The sequence below is a fragment of the Phyllobates terribilis genome, unplaced genomic scaffold, assembly GCF_046119375.1.
Source record: "Phyllobates terribilis strain yellow unplaced genomic scaffold, ASM4611937v1 Scaffold_5__5_contigs__length_657084704, whole genome shotgun sequence".
In the NCBI taxonomy this organism is placed as follows: Eukaryota; Metazoa; Chordata; class Amphibia; order Anura; family Dendrobatidae; genus Phyllobates; species Phyllobates terribilis.
Window position 1 is genome coordinate 28,504,219 of NW_027362765.1, and position 22,786 is coordinate 28,527,004.

General features: G+C 42.4%; 2 protein-coding genes across 2 annotated transcripts in view; both read left to right on the top strand.

The window, feature by feature from the left end:
- LOC141271818 (uncharacterized) overlaps positions 1-12,347 on the top strand; it is a 78,983-nt gene extending 66,636 nt beyond the window's left edge. The window contains exon 8 of the mRNA XM_073681990.1: positions 10,875-12,347. Within this exon, the coding sequence (XP_073538091.1) occupies positions 10,875-11,485 (611 nt within the window). The 3' untranslated portion in view covers positions 11,486-12,347. The remainder of the gene's footprint in view (positions 1-10,874) is intronic.
- The window catches only part of LOC141271802 (oocyte zinc finger protein XlCOF7.1-like), an 83,925-nt gene continuing 64,296 nt past the window's right edge, over positions 3,158-22,786 (top strand). Inside the window, exon 1 of the mRNA XM_073681967.1 lies at positions 3,158-3,224. The gene's annotated coding sequence lies outside the window, so the exon portion shown is untranslated. The remainder of the gene's footprint in view (positions 3,225-22,786) is intronic.

Below are 22,786 nucleotides of genomic sequence, written 5' to 3' on the forward strand. Positions count from 1 at the left end.
TTACCTGGTGAAAATAAACAAGTGAGATGGGATTATATTTGGTTTTTATTAAGTTGCCTAATAATTCTGCACAGTAATAGTTACCTGCACAAACAGATATCCTCCTAAGATAGCCAAACCTAAAAAAAAACCACTCCAACTTCCAAAAATATTAAGCTTGGATATTTATGAGTCTTTTCGGTTGATTGAGAACATAGTTGTTGATCAATAATAAAAATAATCCTCTAAAATACAACTAGCCTAATAATTCTGCACATGGTGTAGTCTATGGTCCCATCAGTGCATACGTCTGAAATCCTTTTTGCTGGGAGTTTCGGACGCATGCCCCGACGGGACCCATAAACATGGAGAAAAGCACAATGTGGAGGCACCTTTAGGCTATGTTCACATGTTGTGTTTTTGCTATTTTTTTGCAGGCAAAACCTGCTCTGTTGGCAGTAAAGAAGCTGCTGACCAAAAGCAGGTTTTGCTGCATTTTTTTGCTGTTTTTTTCAAGATCCCAAAGTTCATCTTTGCTCCCACCATGAACACAGTTCACTAATGCAAGACATATGTGAAACCATAAACATTTTTGGAAAAAAAGGGTAATTTGATCAAATTATTTAGTGGCAAAAGATTTTTATGTCTGAATAAATAATGAGTATTCTGAAGAAAAAAAGTTCATGTGAGTTCATGAAAAAATACACAATTAGAAATGTAAAAACATGGGAAGGTGAATTGGGCAGGAATAGTTTTCCTAAGACATTGGCAGTGCATTGAGCTTGTAGAACACTGTTTACTTTCACACTTTGTCGGCCAATGTTTACTTTTTATGCATCACTAATTTAATGAAACTGTATTAATCCTACTTAAATTGTTCTAATCCTAAACTGCCATTCTCTGGTGTGAACACCAAGACATTATGGTTTAAATTTTGGGAAAATCACAAAAATAAATGTGTTTCACTTACTGTTGTTCCTACTTTTTTTCACTAGAAATGCAACAAAACCTAATACCTCTCTGTTTTAGCTGCATTTTTGCACTTAATCATTGCTTTCTATGGGTGAAAAAATGCTGAAAGAAGTGACATGCTGCAGCTTTCAAAAACACAGCAGTTTTCTAATTCAGTCAGGAAAAAAACAAACTGTGTGTGCATAAAATTTCTGAAATCTCATAGCGTTTGCTGGTACTGTAAAAATACAGCTTTTAATTTGCATAAATTTGCATAAAAAATGCAGCAAAAAGCAATGTGTGAACATAGCCTCAGAGCAGGCAATAGCCTGAAAACCGTGGTCAGGGACAAGCCGGGTCTATACAATCAATATATGCAATGGAAATCACTAATACCGATTACTGAGCTCATGGGACCTTATATAGCAGACCACAAAGACTTTACCATCCCCACTGATAATCCACTCTCCCCATCTGCTACTCATCTTCTATCTCTAACCTCCTCTCTCGGCCTTTCACAGCTGCTAACTCTACAGCTCATGAAGACGGGAATACACTAGTCCTGTACTTCTCCCACCTCTGATCAGATAATGATTTTACTAATTCTCCCCTCCCACTCCTGACCTCAATCTTCTATTAACGCTGTCAAAATTTGCCACTCAACATCGGACCCCCCTACACACTGCTCATACATAAATCTATGTGCCATCAATGCACAATAACTATACTTGCTGATCTTGCATGTGTGTGGGGTCATAACATTATTAAAGACGCTCACCTATAAAGTGGGAGAGGCTCCTGACATCCCCTTTATCAATACTTCTAAAATCGATGATGAAAACTTTCAGGAGGTGAAGCATTTAATATAGGATATTATTTGGACCTCTCAGGCTGCGTGCCCACGTAGCGTTTTTCAAGCGTATATGCAGCGGAATTTCCGCAGCGTAAACGCTTGTTAAACGCTAGGTAATCCGCACCCCATGGTCCCCAAGGGGATTCCGCAAGTTCTATGCCCACGCTGCGGATTTTTCCGCAGCGTTTATGCTGCGTTCAAAAATCCGCAGCATGTTCATTAATTTTGCGTTTCCGCCTTTGCCTTTTGCAATGCATTAAAAAACGCAAGGCAATTCCGCATGTGGAAATCGCGCGATAAACGCGTGCGGAATTCCACATGCGTTTTTACTTGCAGAAATGAAGCAGAAATTTTCTGCTTCATTTCTGCAACGTGGGCACATAGGCTCAGAACCTCATCAGAAATGAACTGGTCACAGAAAAGACAGATCCATTGTGGAAATTTCTGATAAACTTATAATCCTTCTGACATTGGAAAAAATAAAAGGATATTCAAAAATCTAATGCCGCCATATAGTAGAGTCCAGTAACTGGTGATAATTCCCTCCTGTATGGGGTCTATTTGTCTCCAAGAAGAGAAAATCCCACGTTACATTCCACACATAAAACTGTACAAAAGGGGCGCGGGGTAATTGTGCCCGTAGTGAGGAGCAAATAATGCTGTAACCGTTACCAAGAGTCAGTGTAAGACCACGGCCCCACTATCAATATTTGGTCAGGATTTTTTCTCAGGAGTGGGAGCCAAAACCAGGAGTGGGTGATAAATGCAGAATTGGTGACTTGTTTCTATTATACCTTTTCGTTGATTGTCCCTCACCTGGTTTTAGCTCCCACTCCTGAGAAAAAATACTGACCAAATACTGATACTGGGGCTGAAAGCTTAAGTAAGAGACCGGGAGAGACTTCTACCAAAATGCCCCAAATCTGTAACACCGAGAGCGCTGGACCCCCGGGACTGAACTCAGGGCAGAGAAATGGGCCTGTAAGGGAGCTACTGGGTGTGCCAAGGGGGAATATACACAATAGTACACATGCGGCTCCCCTTCGTACACCTCGTACACACACTGCTCCTCTCCGTACACCTCGTACACGCGCGGCTCCGCTCCGTACACCTCGTACACACACGGCTCCACTCCGTACGCCTCGTACACAAGCGGCTCCACTCCGTACACCTCGTACACACACTGTTCCGCTCCGTACACCTCGTACACACACGGCTCTGCTCCGTACACCTCGTACACACACGGCTCTGCTACGTCCACACTGTAAACCCCACACATAAACTTCACCTCATCCAGCACCATGACAACCAGCACAGCAGAGTCCTGCATACACTGAGGCCCCTGATCATGTGACCCCTGACTCCTCCCCTCCTGTGACCTCATCACAGGTCCTGTGCGCACAGAACAGCCATATATGTGGTGGCGGCTCTGCAGGTGGAGGTATGTGGAGATTCCCCATTACTGGGCACAGGTGACATTAACCCCTTCAGCGCTGAGACTATTTTGGAGTCTTTGTTTTGTCTCCTTGTAAGATCTCGTTCACACGTCAGTATCTCCGGTATGAGTGGTGACAGTTTCCACACGTACTGGAGACACTGACACACGTAGACCCATTCAAATGAATGGGTCTGCGCACATGTGCTTCCATGGACAGTGTGTCCGTGTGCTCCACACGCTGACATGTCCGTTTTTTTGCGGATGCACTGTCCGCAAAACATCCCACACAGATGACATCCGTGTGTCATCTGTGTGACACGTACTGGCGCCTGAGAATCAACACTACAGTTAGCGCTGTCCCCAAGTGCCGGGTGCTGAAAGCTGCCCTCTTCATGGTTTCTGCTGGTGCTGTGATCAGCACCAGCAAGGACAATGATGAAGGTAATAGTAGTCTGCTCCCGCAGTGTCCCTGTGTAATAAGATTTAAATAATAAAATCCATATACTCACTGTCTGGACATTTCCCCCGCTGCAATCCTCTGACCGCTGACGTCGAGGAGCCGGGGAGAATGAGCAGCTCCACAGCTGCGCTCAGTGAGTGGCAGGACACCACTCCTGAGCTCAGCTCCGGGCCCCGCTCGCTGGAACCGCTCATTCTCCCCGACATCACCGGTCAGAGGATTACAGCGGGGGACATCTCCGGACAGGTGAGTATAAGGATTTTATTATTTTAATCTTATTTTTACACAGGAACACTGCGGGAGAAGCCTACTACTACCCTCATCATTGTCCTTGCTGGTGCTGATCGCAATGCCAGCAGGGAACCTTGATGAGGGCAGCGTTCAGCACCCAGCGCTTGGGAACAGTGCTGACTGTAGCGCTGATTCCTAGGCACCGGTTGTGTGATACTGATGCGGCACGCGGTTGCCACACGTGTGACACACACGGGACACGGATATCTCCGGTACCGGTATTTCTGGTACTGGAAATATACGACGTGTGAAACCGGCCTAAGAATCAAAAATATGTTTGTTCCTCTTCCTCTGACAGACTAATAGACTTTTGGACATTACAAGCCCAGACACCATTATTATACAGTTAGGTATAATAGTAACTACACAGTCCCATGCTATTGAGTACTTGGGGAGGAGGAGGAGGGGTATTAAGCTGAACTCTGTTAAACCTTCTTAGATGCCATGTTTGCTTTTGACAGCAGAAAGTGATTAAACTGTCAGGATTATTGTTGCAGCCGTGCCCCTGACATCCCTGCCATGTACATTTATTTTCTGGTGCCTAAAAGAGTTATCGTATTTTTTGGACTATAAGACGCACTTTATAATATATATATAAATACACTGTGGCTGTGGGTGGTGGGGGGGAGCGGTAGCGGCGGAGTAGCCCAGCGCAGGAGGCAGCAGCCGTCTGCTGCAGCCTACATTGTGCCCGCTACTAAAGAAAATTAATATTCACTGCTCCCCACACCCATTGGCGTGGGGAGCAGTGAATATTTATTTTCCTTAATAGCGCGCACACTGTCCCTGCAGCGCGGCTCCTGGTATGTATGGCACCCTTCATCCCTCATCCTGGTATGTATGGAACCCCTCTTCCTGGTATGTATGGCACTCTTCATCCCTGATCCTGGTATGTATGGCACTCCTCATCCCTCTTCCTGGTATGTATGGCCCCCCTCATCCCTCTTCCTGGTATGTATGGCCCCCCTCATCCCTCTTCCTGGTATGCTTAGCACCCCTCATCCTGGTATGCTTGGCACCCCCTGATCCCCATCAAGCTGCACACAAAAAATAAAGAATTATGCTCACCTCCTCTCTCCTCCAGCGCTGCGTCCTGCTCTGCTGCCAAAGGGGATCTCACGGTGTGAGCCGCGCATGGTGTAACTGCCATATGCCCTCACACTGTGAGATGCTGTGCCAGAATAGTCACTGCTCCCCACGCCGGGACTGTATGGGGAGCAGTGACCATTCACTCTCCTTGATCATGAGGAAGGTGAGAGATCAGCCTAAAACTACTCAGGGGGAACTTGTTAATGATCTCAAGGCAGCTGGGACCACAGTCACCAAGAAAACCTTTGGTAACACATTACACCTTAAAGGCTTAAAATCCTGCAGTGCCCGCAAGGTCCCCCTGCTCAAAAAGGCACATGTGCAGGCCCGTCTGAAGTTTGCCAATGAACACCTGGATGATTCTGTGAGTTATTGGGAGAAGGTGCTGTGGTCACAGGAGACAAAAATTGAGCTTTTTGGCATTAACTCAACTCGCCGTATTTGGAGGAAGAAGAAGGATGAGTACAACCCTAAGAACATCGTCCCAACCGTGAAGCATGGTGGGAGAAACATTATACTTTGAAGGTGCTTTTCTGCAAAGGGGACATGACGACTGCACCGTACTGAAAGGAAGATGGATGGTCATGTATCGCGAGATTTTGGCCAACAACCTCCTTCCCTCAATAAGAGCATTGAAGATGGGTCATGGCTGGGTCTTCCAGCAAGACAATGACCCAAAACATACAGCCAAGGCAACAATGGAGTGGCTCAAAAAGAAGCACAGTAAGGTCATGGAGTGGCCTAGCCAGTCTCCAGACCTTAATCCTATAGAAAACTTATGGAGAGAGTTGAAGCTGTGAGTTGCCAAGCGACAGCCTCAAAATCTTAAAGATTTAGAGATGATCTGCAAAGAGGAGTGGACCAAATTCCTCCTGACATGTGCGCAAACCTCTCCATCAACTACAAAAAAGTCTGACTGTTGTGCTTGCCAACAAGGGTTTTGACACCAAGTATTAAGTGTTGTTTTCCAGAGGAATCAAATACTTATTTCTCACTACAAAATGCAAATAAATGTATCTAATTTATACAATGTGATTTTCTTGATTTTCTTTTGGATATTCTATCTCTCAATGTTAAAATTAACCTACCCTTAAAATTATAGACTGTTCATGTCTTTGTCAGTGGGCAAACTTACAAAAACAGCAAGGGATCAAATACTTACTTCCTCCACTGTACCTGGAAGAGGGATGGGGGGGGGGGGGGGGCATATATACCAGGATGAGGGATGAAGGGTGCCATATATACCAGGATGAGGGATGAAGGGTGCCATACATACCAGAATGGGGATGAGGGGTGCTATGCATACCAGGATGGGGATGAGGGCCATGTATAACAGGAAGGTGGGGGCCATATATACCAGGATGGGGGATATTAACAGAATTAGGGGACATTACTCCTATAACTGTGTCAGCAGCAGACCCCCTCCCCCTTAAGAGGGCATCATGACCACATTTTTTGCTTACATTTTTTTTCTATTTTCCTCCTAAAACCTAAGTGTGTCTTATGGAGACGTTGGTATCAAATAAATTCCTGTCCGCTGTATTTTTTGCAAAGAAAAAAGCCTTGAAAAATGTTCAAGCTTCTGTGTGTGATTCAAACATGAGATCTAATGTGATAGAAGATTACAGCCCGGGGAAGACTAGAAACATTCATATGCTGGTGGTGATGTAGTCAGTGATGGACTTTGGTCAAATATGTTTATAGAGTAGAAAATGGAGACGTTGTCCTCATCATGAAGTAGTTATTTCTCCTGTCACGTGTAATGAATATCTCCTGCAGTATTGCTAATGCCGACTCCAGTAACGGTAAATGAGACAAGAATTAGCGTTATGGAAGTTGAGTCTATGAGAAACGTATTCAGCTGCAAACTCTGAAGAAGAAACTGCTTGTTGTGTGTGTGGTCTAAAATATATAGGATTTATTAGTAGATGTAATGAAACAATTTGAATACTGTAAAATAAAAATAATAATACATTAATGATCCCCCCACAACTTTTGTGCCACCTCTGCTTTGGTCCTCCGCCAGTTTCTGTATTCCCTGGTCACTCTTGACAAACAAGATATCCCTACAGCTAATCAGTAGCCAAAGCAGTGACCGATATAGCCAGTGATTGGGAGCATGGAGGAGATGTCTTAATCAGAAATTCAACTTATGTTTCTGTCCATGGGAGACTAAGAGAATGTATACATATTATCCTCTTGTTATATTATTACATGGGATTCTTTATTATGTTACATTGGCTCATGGTTTTCCCATTCAGGTTCCTACAATATTGAAGCTTCTCAGTGGAGATCTTCTATATAATAGAATTTTCTGTCCCTGAAGATTATGGACAGGGACAAGATGGCAGAGAGGCTATTACACCTCACCCTAGAGATCCTCTTCCGGCTTACTGGAGAGGTGAGAGATTCTGATTATGTCACATTATATCATTCTTATCTATGGGAATAACAGATGGACAGAACTGGAGAGGTGAGGACTCTGGAAATGTCTGCAGTGAGATTTATTAATGTGTCTCTCCATAACCAGGATTACACAGTAGTAAAGAAGAACTCTAGTGAGCGCTGTCAGACCCCAGTGTCTAAAGGATGGGCAAGTACTCTGAGCCCAATCATGGGGCCTCCACCTCACCCCCTGATACATGAAGACATCAATGACCAGAAGATCCTAGAACTCATCTACAAGATGATTGAGCTGCTGACTGGAGAGGTGACACTACTGAGAATGCTGGGACATTATACAGTAATGATATGAAACATTATACAGTAATGATATGATGGGATCCGGGAAATAACTGTATCGTTGTATGTTTCAGGTTCCTATAAGGTGTCAGGATGTTGCTGTCTATTTCTCGATGGAGGAGTGGGAGTATTTAGAAGGACACAAAGATCTCTACAAGGACGTCATGATGGAGGTTCCCCAGCCCCTCACATCATCAGGTAATACACAGGACTAAATACACACGGCCTATAAATATCTGTATGTAAAGAGTTAATTCAGTCCCTGTATGTGTTTCCTCCAGCTCTCTCCAGTAAGAAGACAACACCAGAGAGATGTCCCCGTTCTCTTCTTCTACAGGACTGTAAGCAAGAAAATCCTCATGTTCCTCAGGATCATCAGGTAGATGGAGAGAAGGTATCATGAGATCTCCTCTATGATGTGTAGACGGCTGTGAAGGTCTTGTGTTCAGTCTTGCTTTATCCACCAGTATTATATGTTTTATACTTGTGACTTGTGTAATGAGAATGGTGGAGATGACAGGATTAGAGCTGATCATAGATGGGACTAATCCATCTGTTTGTGACTTTTTCAATATTTCTTTCAGGGTAAAGATCTGACCCATATTAATACTACAGAGACATATGTGAGGGATGATGAGCAGTGTGAAGAGGAGACTCCTACATATGACTATCCAGGTGAGTAGTAACCACTAAATGCAGAAAAGTCACAGATTCTTCTCAGTCACCAGCTGTGGCTGATTTATCAGTTGTGATCAACATTATGCCGCTAGACCACAACATGCATCTCCATACACAACTGTTCAAATTACTTTGGACATTGAAAGCCCTTCTTCTATAGAGCTTACAACCTGGAGGATCCACCCACCTCCTTTACTTAGAAGATGCTGATTCTTATCTGCCCTGATCTGTAAACTAGAAAGCCAAATGACAGTGTACGTAGAATGTGCTGGCGAGTTAGAAAATCAGTTGAAGTAAAATACTATGATGGGCCTCTTAGAGAAAGCAGAGGGTAGCGATGCTGTTGGCTTCCTAGAATCCTGATATCTTATTGGATGAATCTACCTTCTCTCTCTTCTGTGCTGCTGAATCTGGTCCATATGGTCCCTACAAGACCAGGTCCAGTCTTTCTGGAGGGCCAAGTGTGAATTTCTGTGCAATAACATGAGTTTCCCTTTATCCTGACTTTTCAATTTATTTTAAAACCTATTAATTTTTTACATTTAAGACACCTAAGCACTGCACTATTTTAATAAGTTATCTTTAAATATCTAATACTTCTTCGAGAACGTCATTTGACTGAAAATATTGACCCCTAAGATAGTTTATATTGCAAAGAGCCACATACTCTAATTACTCCAGACATGTTTCACCACTAGTTACTTGTTTTTTACTGACTGTTGAGTTTGACCATTTCAGTAGATGTGTTATTGTCTATAGTCACAGTTTTTGACTACAGTACCGTTTTTTTTCGGACTATAAGATGCACCGACCATAAGACGCACCCTAAATTTTGGGGTTTAAAATGGGAAAAATTATTTTTTTATAGGATTTGCTCCATCTTAAAGTCTTTCCCTCAGGAACCCGGCGGCAGGAGCGGTGAGATGCTGTTCGCCCGGCGTCGGCAGTGAAGCAGAGCGCAGTGCACTGCTTTTCTGGCGGACATCTTCCAGAAGCCTTGGTCTACAGGAAAATGGCTGCCCGAGCTGGCTCATGCGCAGTATGGGATTTCGGCAGCCATTCCCATTTTCAAATCTATTTATTTTTCAACATTCTTTTATGTTTTTTTCGGAGGATAGAAGGATAAGTTTAGCCACAAGTTTTTATATGTTCAATTAAATTTACAAAACCTATTTTTAGGGTAACAAATTACTTTAAGTACTTTGAGAGGCCTAGATTGTAGATATAACCAGGAGGGCAGAGAAAATACGAAATCAGATGACACGAGTAGTCAGTAAACAGACCAGGATCACAACAGCATCAAATACACAAGCCAGGAGCTGAGCACAGAGGACTGAGCCAGAAGAGTACAAGGCTCTGTCTGGCAGATACCAGTAATGTGCTTTGAGCTTTAGTAGGCTGTGGTGCTTTCCAATTACCAGAAACAAGGAGCTGATTACTCTAGCTTGACTGTACACACACCCATACTTCCAAACTAGATAGTACTACTGGTCCCAGCCGCCACCCTATTCTTAGTGACTGGTCAGAGTCTGTGCTTCTGGTTACAATGTCTTCTCCATCACAAGCACTGCCCGTACAATGAATGATGGCAGCGACTGGTGATAGAAGCAGACATCGCAGGAGCACATCCCAGAGGAGATGTGACACACATTTGCATGAAAAGAAACTACAGCAATAGAAAATCACAAGAATTGACTCCATTTTGTAAATTCTAACCATCAGTGAATTTGTCTATATGAGTAGTGACTATTTTGACACCTGAGTGGGGGCTTGATTTTTGCGGGATGTGTATGAGTTTTTATTGGTATTATTTTCGCCTACATAACATTTTTTGGTGGCTTTTTATTCCATCATTTTGGAGGCAGAATGAACAAACAGTTGAACACCGCGCTCTACTGGTTCATGCTCTGAGGTCTTCTATTAGTCTGTGAACTGTCATTGTCTTAGTGAATAATTCAGTTTTACTACATAGCTCCCCATTTGTATTGACATTTTGAGTAGAAATGTTCAAAATTATGAATTTCAAGGACATTTTATTCAAAAATAATTATTGCTTTTATTCTTGGCAGATGACGGTGACAAGAGATTAGAGGGACAACTGACATCATCAATTTTTAAATCGGATGGTCTTGAGATCACACAGGATACAATTGAACTGAATGTCATTACTCCAGATATACCATCATCCCTTCACAGCAATGATCTGTCCTCTGATCCTTTGAAACAGGTTCTATCTTTTGATTTATTACAGACTACTAAGAAAAATAAAAGTCAGAAAAGACACATTAGAAAGCTAACTACTCTTAAAGCAAAGAAGCCGATTTCACATTGTGAATATAGAAATAGTTTTCCCCTCGAAACATCTTTTGTTAAACACCAAAAAATTCCCACAGAGGAGACGAGATTTTCTTGTTCCAAACGTGGGAGACATTTTAACCAGGAATCAGATCTTTTTAGACATGAGAGAGTTCATACTGGTGAGAAGCCACATTCATGTTCAGAATGTGGGAAATGTTTTAACTGGAAATCTTATCTTGCTAGTCACCAGAGAACTCACACAGGGGAGAAACCATATTTATGTTCAGAATGTGGAAAATGTTTTGGACATAAACCACATCTTGTTGCACATCAAAAAATTCACACAGGGGAGAAGACATATTCATGTTCAGAATGTGGGAAATATTTTTTATACAAATCACATCTTGTTACTCACCAGAGAACTCACACAGGGGAGAAGCCATATTCATGTTCAGAATGTGGGAAATGTTTTTTATATAAATCACATCTTGTTACTCACCAGAGAACTCACACAGGGGAGAAGCCTTTTACCTGTTTAGAATGTGGAAAATGTTTTTCAGGCAAATCAAGTCTTGTTAGACACCAGAGAACTCACACAGGGGAGAAGCCTTTTTCCTGTTCAGAATGTGGAAAATGTTTTACCCAAAAATCGAACGTTCTTGAACATCAAAAATCCCACAAGGGGGGAAGCCATTATCATACCTAGAATATGAAAAATGAATTACTGGAAAAATTATATTTTGTTGACCATCAAATATAACTCACACGGGGAGAAACTATACATGTTATTGACAAATTGTGCAAAAAACATATAACAGACAGTCATATAAATAAACAAGAAGGGAAATTACTTTAGAACTTACTGTATTTTTTGGACTAATAGAGGCACTTTGAAAACAAAAACATCTTTCTAATAAGTGAGTGCCTCTTATAGTCTGGGGACAGCTTCCTGAGACACAGGAGAACGCTGAGACAGTGTCCTTCCCGATTACTGTGAGAACTGTTCTCTCCTGCTGCCCCACTTTGATCTATGTGATCGGTGCAGAGCAGGAGAGGAAGATATGGGGACCTGCACAGAGGCTGCACTTCCTGAGTGAGCAGCTAAAGAACCTTCCACCTGACTAGCTCTAGGACCTTTCACATGACCTGGAAGGAACTGCAAAATGGGGTCATGTATACACACTGTGTACAAATGTGTATATGTAGTAGAGCTTTGCATGTATATAAATGTAATATGTAGCAGAGCTGTGTATATAAATGTGTAGATGCAGGGGCAGCACGGTGGCTCAGTTGGGAGCACTGCAGCTTTGCAGTGCTGGGGTCCTGGGTTCATATCCAACCAAGGACAACATCTACAAGAAGTTTGTACGTTCTCCCTGTGTTTGCGTGGGTTTCCTCCCACACTACAAAAGGATAAAAATGGGGGCGCAATAGTGCTGTTACCCAGGCAAACAATATTGTATAAAAGCAGTAGTACGCTTACCTTGCAGGGTTGTGGCTTGCACAACTCATATATTAGACGTTAAAGAGGGCTGCAGGAGACAACACCAAACCTTGAAGGTTCACAATGTAATAAAAAGATTAAAAGTGTCGTTAGTTCCGCGCTCCTCCGTTTGTAAAGATTATGCAGAATCCAGTTTTTATATTGTGGATTTTTTCTTAACAAAGCTAAAAACAGACGTGTTTCATGGATGTCCACAAAATAATAAGCTATACACTTGATGAAGTGGACGGGAGGTCCACGAAACGTGTCTATTTTTAGCTTTGTTAAGCATAAATCCACAATATAAGAACTGGATTCTGTATCATCTTTACAAACGGAGGAGCGCGGAACTACCGACACTTTTAATCTATTTATTACACACTCCAAAGACATACTAATAGGGAGATTAGATTGTGAGACCCAATGGGGATAGCGATGTTAATACTGTGCCTATGTAAATATTCAGATGTAGGAGAGCTGAGTGTGCATGCAGTGTTGTGGGTATATATGTGCGCTGCAGAGTGCTCATTGATGTCCGTGCTGTGACGCTATATGTAAGTATAACACATGGTGCAGAGAAATACTAACAATAGATTTATTACTTCCCTACTCCACCCCAGTGCATTACAATTAGTGATATTGACCCCTCTACTTTACACTAGGGAATATTTGAACCTGGGGTGTGTCTTATCGTAAAGAGCATTTTATAATCCAAAAAATACAGAATATAGAATTATATAATTAGAATTGAAAATATCTGCAGTTACTAATAACCAAATGAAAAGCAATATTCTATGTGCATTGAATATTTCACTTATTATCTATGTATATGTGTGTGTATATACAGTATATTAAAGACCATGAATATTCACTACAACCCATGGGAGTGGATTGTAGTGAATATTCATGGTCTTTAATAGCGGGCACACAGACCGCAGAGCGGCAGCAGGAGCCGCGCTGTGGGTACAGTGTGCGCGCTATTAAGGAGAGTGAATGGTCACTGCTCCCCACGCACACAGTCCCAGCGTGGGGAGCAGTGACTATTCCGGCACAGCATCTCATAGTGTGAGGGCGCATGGCAGTTACGCCATGCTCGGCTCACACAGTGAGATCCCTGTCGGCAGCAGAGCAGGACGCAGCACTGGAGGAGAGAGGAGGTGAGCATAGTTGTTTATTTTTTTGTGTGCAGCATGATCAGGGTGTGGCAAGCATACATATCAAGATGAGGGGTATGAAGGGTACCATACATACCAGGAAGAGGAATGAGGGGTGCCATACATACCAGGATGAGGGATGAAGGGTGCCATACATGCCAGGAGCCGCGCTGAAGGTACAGTGTGTGTGCTATTAAGGAAAATGAATATTCTCTGCTCCCCATGCCCAGGGGCGTGGGGAGCAGTGAATATTCATTTTCTGTAGTAGCGGGCACAGTGTAGGCTGCAGCAGGCGGCTGCTGCCTCCTGTGCCCCGTTCCGCTGCTGCGCCCCCCACACCCTTCCCCACCCACAGCCACAGTATATATATCAGACTATAAGACACCCCCCCCACTTTCCTCCAAAATTTTGGAAGAAAAAAATGCGTCTTATAGTCCGAAAAATACGGTACATACAGTACAGACCAAAAGTTTGGACACGCCTTCTCATTTAAAGATTTTTCTGTATTTTCATGACTATGAAAATTGTACATTCACACTGAAGGAATCAAAACTTTGAATTAACACATGTGGAATTATATACTTAACAAAAAAGTGTGAAACAACTAAAAATATGTCTTATATTCTAGGTTCTTCAAAGTAGCCACCTTTTGCTTTGATGACTGCTTTGCACACTCTTGGCATTATCTTGATGAGCATCAAGAGGTAGTCACTGGAAATGGTCTTCCAACAATCTTGAAGGAGTTCCCAGAGATGCTTAGCACTTGTTGGCCCTTTTGCCTTCACTCTGCGGTCCAGCTCACCCCAAACCATCTCGATTGGGTTCAGGTCTGGTGACTGTGGAGGCTAGGTCATCTGGCGTAGCACCCCATCAGTCTCCTCCTTGGTCAAATAGCCCTTACACAGCCTGGAGGTGTGTTTGGGGTCATTGTCCTGTTGAAAAATAAATGATGGTCCAACTAAACGCAAACCGGATGGAATAGCATGCCGCTGCAAGATGCTGTGGTAGCCATGCTGGTTCAGTATGCCTTTAATTTTGAATAAATCCCCAACAGTGTCACCAGCAAAGCACCCCACACCATCACACCTCCTCCTCCATGCTTCACGATGGGAACCAGGCATGTAGAGTCCATCCGTTCACCTTTTCTGCGTCGCACAAAGACACGGTGGTTGGAACCAAAGATCTCAAATGTAGACTCATCAGACCAAAGCACAGATTTCCACTGGTCTAATGTCCATTCCTTGTGTTATTTAGCCCAAATAAGTCTCTTCTGCTTGTTGCCTGTCCTTAGCAGTGGTTTCCTAGCAGCTATTTTACCATGAAGGCCTGCTGCACAAAGTCTCCTCTTAACAGTTGTTGTAGAGATGTGTCTGCTGCTAGAACTCTGCGTGGCATTGACCTGGTCTCTAATCTGAGCTGCTGTTAACCTGCGATTTCTGAGGCTGGTGACTCGGATAAACTTATCCTCAGAAGCAGAGGTGACTCTTGGTCTTCCTTTCCTGGGGCGGTCCTCATGTGAGTCAGTTTCTTTGTAGCGCGTGATGGTTTTTGTAACTGCACTTGGGGACACTTTCAAAGTTTTCCCAATTTTTCGCACTGACTGACCTTCATTTTTTAAAGTAATGATGGCCACTCGTTTTTCTTTACTTAGCTGCTTTTTTTCTTGCTATAATACAAATTCTAACAGTCTATTCAGTAGGACTATCAGCTGTGTATCCACCAGACTTCTGCACAACACAGCTGATGGTCCCAATCCCATTTATAAGGCCAGAAATCCCACTTATTAAACCTGATAGTGCACACCTGTGAAGTTAAAACCATTTCCAGTGACTACCTCTTGAAGCTCATAAAGAGAATGCCAAGAGTGTGCAAAGCAGTCATCAAAGCAAAGGTGGCTACTTTGAAGAAGCTAGAATGTAATACATATTTTCAGTTGTTTCACACTTTTTTGCTAAGTATATAATTCCACATGTGTTAATTCATAGTTTTGATGCCTTCAGTGTGAATTTACAATTTTCATAGTCATGAAAATACAGAAAAATCTTTAAATGAGACGGTGTGTCCAAACTTTTGGTCTGTACTGTATATACACATGGGAAGCGCTGGAGTCCTGTGTTCAAATCCCACCAAGGACAACTTCTGCCTGTGTTTGCGTGGGTTTCCTCCGGGTATTCCTCCCACACTTCAAAGACCTACAGATAGGGAATCTAGATTGTGAGCCCCAATGGGGACAGTACCAATAATGTCTGTAAAGCGCTGTGAAATTAATGGTGCTATATAAGTGAGTAAAATAAATAAATACTATATGGAAACATATAGCAACCCTCGCCCATACTCCCTCCAAAAGTACCCAAAATGTCCTCCTTTTCCCTCCCAATCTCAGCGATGCCATTCATTACACTTACTTTCAGCGCACAATCTCCATGTCTGAACAAAGTCTGTACCTTCTCTACGATATAATAATAAACCTGTTCAAATTACATATTACTGGTTACATCTACGATCCATTTCTTCTTTGTAGGAACATCTGATGTGATCCATTTCTTAATACCTTTCCCTCCTAAGTATAGTAGTTTTTTAACCATCATTGGGAACTGATTCCTTTCAAGACAAGACATAGAACTTGATGAGTCGCCCATTTCATCCAAACCTGCTGATTCAGAGGTTTCCATGCTCCGAAAACCATAAAATAGACAAGGAATTTAGAAGTTGTCAATCCTCCCTGTTTTCTAGTCTTTTGGAAATGAAGCTTCTTCAGCCTTGGCTCGTTACCTCAACACAAGGTCTTTGTACATATTTTCTATGATTTTAAATGGTTTTGGTTTTGTATCCAAATTGTAATATTTAAGAGCACAAACAAAATGGTGGGAAAATGGATCACTATTTTTTTCCAATCAGATTTTTTTATTGTAATTTTTAAAGGGGAATTACAATTAAATCCCTCTTTCCCTTCTCCTAATCCAAAATGCTGGGGTAAGATTATCTATACAGTTACCCCTGTACAGATTTATTAGGGCTACAGCAACATCACATATGTTATACCGAAGAATAGCGCCATCTCCTTAATTCTTTCTACAAGGACATATAGATCAGACAAGGTCCTCATATTCAGGCAGTTTCTATTATTCTCAAACGCTCTTCATATGAACAAGATCAGTGAGTTTCATTATATCGAGTAGAGAAGCTCCAGGGACAAATTACTAACACGCTGGAGGCCAGGCCAGGAGTATCCAGCCACGGGGCCCAGATTCTCTCATTTTTGGCTGTAGCATTTCTTTAAGAAAAAAATCACTTTCTCATACAGTCCTTTAGTAATGACTTTGTTAATCAAATTTTGTAGAAGGGTTCGTCTAAATTCATCTAAATGTGATCAGTTTATGTGCAGGAGACAATAAACGTCCTACTGCAGTTTTACCGTGTATGTCCAGTGTCAGTTTTTCTACGTCCCATCATAAAAAACCTTGGAGTCTCCAACCAAACCTGCTGATTATGATTATACAATTGTAATAACTTTAGTCCAAAAAGTATTTATAATCCTGCAGCATGTATATAAGATCAGCAGTTTCCGCTAAGCACTTCAGATCTTTGGCCTCGGTACATATGCTGACCTTGTGGAGAAAGACAGAGGTCAATATATCCCTTATAGATTTTATGACTGTTTACAATGTTCCATTACAGATATAAATCTGATTGCCTTAAGGATGCTTGTCCATTGGTCATCAGTAACGGATCCAATATCCATTTCCAAGTTACCCATACTAACGTGTATAATTTTCCCAATATTTAGATAGCGGAATTTTATAAAGTCCTGAAATCTTAGACCATCTCCCTGAATTCACTATTGTGCTCAGGATCATGTCTGACTGCAGTCATTGGCATAACAATAATAGTGGCATACCACACGACTGCTATGGGGCCTGTGAGTTTGGGTGTCCGGTGGGAGCCAATTACACTGTTTTAAGGACTATGTGAGGGGGTAGTTATAATGCTTGGAAGGCTGTGGGGACAATGATTCTATTTGGAGGGCTATTTGGAGACCAATTATACTGGCAATGTGGGGGAACATTATACTGTGTGAAGGGTTCTGACTCTTCTGAGGGGTTTATCAAATTGTGTGGAGGGATGTGGGAGTCATTACACTGTATGAAGGGCAATCATACTCTATGGATGGCTGTGTGAGGGCCATCCTATTGTGTGGATGGATGTGGGGGCCTCATACTGTGTGGGAGGACTGTGTTGAGGCCATCCTACTGTGAGTGGGGGCTATTATATTGTGCTGGGGTCACCTTGTGGGTATAAATGTTATGGTTATGTAGCAACTCACTTGGCAAAATAGGTAATACACTAAAAAATGGCACCTGACCCTTCCGGTTCCTGTACAGACTAGAGATGCTGACCCCACAGTCACTAGTGGTTTCTGAGTGTGCAGAGAGAGCCCTAACCACAAACTAGAAGAAGGTAACTTGGACCTATACTGCTTAAAAAGCCATTGAGTTCTTCACGTTCCCCCTAAAGAACCGGAGGGAAGAGCAGAGTGTGAATTACCTACAAAAGGGAAAATGTGCTGAAAAAAGGAAAGATCCCAGAGTGAGTATAACAAACCTCGAGATACACAATAAGGTACGTACTGTTAAATAATATGTTGCCTACTCTACTTCCTGGAAAGCAACAGAAGATAGATGCAGAGTAAAGAACAGAAACAGCCTAGAAATAAACCTTGGCTGGAATTTCACTGACTGGCTTTAAGTAAACAGTTTCATGTGTATGTTGACATTTTATCCCCAACAGGAAATGCCAACAGGGGGAAAGGATATAAATCAGCACCTGAAAGATGATAGGGCAGACAAGTGAGAACACCTGTGTTATGCTAAACAGACAGCAGCTAGAATAGCAGATCCTAAACACCCAGAGAAAAGGTGTGCCTGATGTGGCTCTGCGGAAAAGATAAGCTGAGCACAAAGCACAAGCTCCAAGGGTTCGAACCCAGAAGCATGGTTGCACATTCCCCTTCCTTTACGAGGGCCCAGTGGACCCGCAAAGATCCCCAAAAGCTGACGCTGCTTACAGAACTTCCTAACAGGGCGACCCACATGCAAATTTTTTGCATCAAAAGAGGAATTATCCTCCAGACCAAAAATCTTCCACTTGACATGATGTTGCCATTGAGGTCTGACATGTCTGGAACCCAACACTCATACTCCCTAACAAAACTATGTGAAAAGCATCAGCCTACGTACCAGGGAGATATGTCACAGAGGAATTAAAACTGAGTGAAAAAAAAATAGCTTACTGAGATTGTCTAGCATTTAAGCACTTAGCCGCATCAGCACACAGTAAATTTTTGATCCCAGGAAAGACAGTTACTCTATATGAATCCCCCTCCAACCAATGCCTCCATTCCTCAAAAGCTCTCTTAAACAGCCAAGAGCTTCCGATCACCTACTGTATATCTTGGTTGCACTCTTGTGAAAATTTCTGAGAAAAAAAAGCATAAGGATGAAAGCAACTGTCCTTCTGTGAAAGAACAACACCCGTCCCCACAGAAGAAGCATCTACCTCAACCAATAAAGACAAATTAACATTGGGTCGACTGAGGACAGGAGCTTTAGAAAAGGCCGACTTGAGATTGGCAAAAGCATCAATAGCCTCAGAAGACCAGGAGGAAAAGTCATTTCCCTTCTTGCTCATATCAGTAAGAGGTTTGACTATGACTGAAAAGCTTTTAATGAACTTATGATAATAATTATCAAAACTTAAGAACCTCTGTAAAGTTTTAAGATTAGTTGGTTGCACCCAATCAAGGACGACTTGTACCTTAACGGGATCCATCTGAGCACAATCATAAGATCTATGCTGGGGAAGAACTTCACACTCAGTCCCAGAAAAACATCCTCCGAATTCTAAACAAAATCGGGAGGATGAGATCTCACAGAGGACAGGAATTTAGATAAACAACTGGAAAAACAATTTCCCCAATTGATGCTAAGATTGTGTTTCATCAACCAGGGCATATACAACACAACTTTAACTGACAAGGAAGGAAGAACCTTGAATGAAATAGACTCTGTGTATAGCACACCCGCTTTCATGCACACATTCTCAACCCTAGAAGTAACACGAGTTTGGGTAAGTGGAGAACTAGCAATTGCAGATACTTGAACAGGATGACCAAGAGCCACAACTATGTACCTACACTCGACAGCAAAATAATTGTCAATGAGATCTAAGGTGGAACCTGAGTCAACAAATGCAGAGTTAATCATAACTCCAGACTTGGTAACCAAAGACACTTGTAAAAAACAGCCAGTAGTATACAAGAGAGAGAAACTAAAATCTTCAGGAACAATGTCCTTACATATTAATGATTCTTTTCTTCCTTTCTCTTTAGCTTTAAGAAATTCATTATTATATTTAAAACACTGATTTATTACATGACTCGTTCGACCGCAGTATAGACAGAAACGAGCAGGTGTTTCAAGTTTAATTCCCTTGTGGAACTCTTTGCATGCCCCAACTTGCATTGGTTCTCCTGCCTCAACAGGATAAGAGAGAGATGTCACCAATACATCCTCAAATGTATTCTCACCAATTAGACGTCTGGTCCAACACAGTACCAGTGACATGGCCTCATCCAGGGACAATGGGAAACGACTATAAGCCATCATATCTTGTGTCTGACTAGTAAGACCCTAGCAGATTTGACTGTGGAGAGCTGGGTCATTCCAGGAGATTTCCACTGCCCAGCGTCTGAACTGAGAGCAGTAGTCCTCCACACTACGTTTTCCCTGAACCAACCTGCGGATCATTGATTCAGCAACAGCAACTTTATCGAGGGCCTCATAAATGAGCCCCATAGCTGAGAAAAAAACGTCAACTGAGGAAAGCACTGGAGAATCCTCAGGGAGAGAAAATGCCCAAGCCTAAGGATCGCCACGGAACGACAGGACAATACCCACACGTTGACTCTCTCCGAATGAGGCAGGACAGAGATGGAAAAACAACTTACATGAAGAAAGAAAAATAGAAAACTTACTTCGGTCCCCATCGCAATTGCGCGGTTAAGGTGTCCACAACGTTCATGATGGCTTCTTAGCACACAAAAAAAAATGGAATGGGCTGGTGATAATGTTATGCTTATGTAGCAACTCACTTGGGAACATAGGTAATGCATTAAAAAACAGCAACTGACCCTTCCGTTTCCTGTACAGACTAGCGATCCTTACCCCGCAAGTCTCTAGTGGTTCCTGCGTGAGCAGAGATAACCTTATTCACAGACTAGAAGAAAACTTGGACCTATACTGCCTATAAGGCTGCTGAGTCCTTCACGTTTCTCCTAAAGAACAGGAGGCCAGAGCAGAGTGTGAATTACCTACAAAACGGAAGGTGTGCTGAAAAAAGGAAAGATCCCAGAGTGAGTAGTCTAAACCTTGAGATACACAATAAAGTATAAAGTATGTACTGTTAGACAATATGCTGCCTACTTCCAAGTAAACAACAGAAGATAGGAGAAGAGCAAAGTACAGAAACAGCAAAGAGATAAACCTTAGCAGGAATTTCCCTGACTGGCTTAAAACAAACAGAATGTAAGAATATACACATGAAATGAAGACCAGCAGGAATTTCCAGCAGGAGAAAATAATATAAAGCTGCACCTGAAAGGTGATAGATAATGACGATCGAGCACTTAAACACTTTAGTGCTCTTTACTAAGATTGAGCAGTTCAGACGAGATGTAAGTCAATGGGAAATTCAAGCATTTTTCCGGAAGACCCTAGCAGGAGGGCTGAGAAGGCAGGGAAATTGCTGATATGGATGGAAACAGTGCTCAAATGGAATGGGAATAGCTGTCACGGGTGTATCAAATGTGACAGACAGTCATTCTGGATGCGGCTGTAGAAGGTCACTGCGCTTGGCTCTGTAGACGCCTTCTTGATCCTCTCATCTCTGTAGTTTAGTGATATCCTTCTTTTAGGACCTTGCAGTGACTTCCACCTTCTGCTGCTAATTGACACACCCTTTTAAAAATTCTGTGTCTCCAGAGAGTTGCCGGTGATAGCTCTATGTTCCTCTGTCCAGGCCTGGAGTACTAGCAGTCGACTAGTTTTTTTCTTTGAGTTCCCTTGGAGGACAGTTGGCGTGATCTATCTGGTGTCTTCTCAAGCTAAGAGAGTTCCCTTGTCTGTTTACTTATTTGTATTTAGTTGCAGTGGGGACTGACTAGTGCTCACCCCGTCCCCTCCCTACCTAGGGCCTATCGCTAGGGGCAGTCAGGGATTAGGTTTCCAGCTCGACAATAGGTGCAAAACCGATTTAGGGACGTTGGGGGAGTCAGGGAATTGTCAGATCTGCCTAGGGGTCTCCACTCCCCCTTTCCCTAGTTGTTGGGCTTCCTTCCCCACTTCCCGTCATTGTACACCTGATCCTTCCCTCACCCAGAGTGACAATAGCATGGAATATGCCTGGACGCATCTCTGACTCCCATGTAACTGCTGGGAACAAAGTTATTACTCCACTTTTCCGGACTGACAAAAAAACGTATAAAACCAAAGATAAAATGGATTTTACAGGAAAAAATGTTACCAAACATGCTATATGCAGACTCTCTCGCCTCTAAATCCATAATAAAGTACTAATATATAATTAAGCAGAGCGTGCCTACACTCCTGAAAATTTGTTGTATGAGAGACAACAAAAATAGTGAACTTTAATAAAATGGTTTTGGAGGGCTTCACATTAAATAGGGATAAACCCAAACATAGGAAAAATGAATCAAATATACAACAAGAAAAAAGAGGTATATGTACAATGGAGATCACCTCAAATAATTATTTTTTTATATATACATGCCACAAACAATAAGATTTTTTTTTTAAATGGCACACAAAATTGGTCATTGTACAAGAAAAACAGACCTAGTCTGTATGGGGCAAACAGTGAGAAAAATAAGTATTTGATACACTGCCGATTTTGCAAGTTTTCCCATCCATAAAGAATGGAGAGGTCTGTGATTTTTATCATTGGTACACTTCCACTCTTTCAAGCTATTTGTTGAATCCCTAAATTCCAATAACATGGGACTTTTCTTCACGTATGAGGTGGGGATGGATGACATCTCTTCCCTGGACTTGAAAATCTCAAGAAACCTGGGTGGCTCTTTGAGAACTTCACTATATCGTTTAGCCTCCTTAAATGGGAGAGCTATCACCCGCCCCAGCTAAAAAGAGGAATTCCCAAGGGGCAATTCCTTAAAACCCAGAGGAACTCCTCCATGTGGAAGGAGTTTCAAAATGAATCAATTGATCTAAAAAAGAGGTTTCGGGATCGAGGATACCCTGAAGGAATTATTGAAGCGGCATATCAAAAGCCAAAG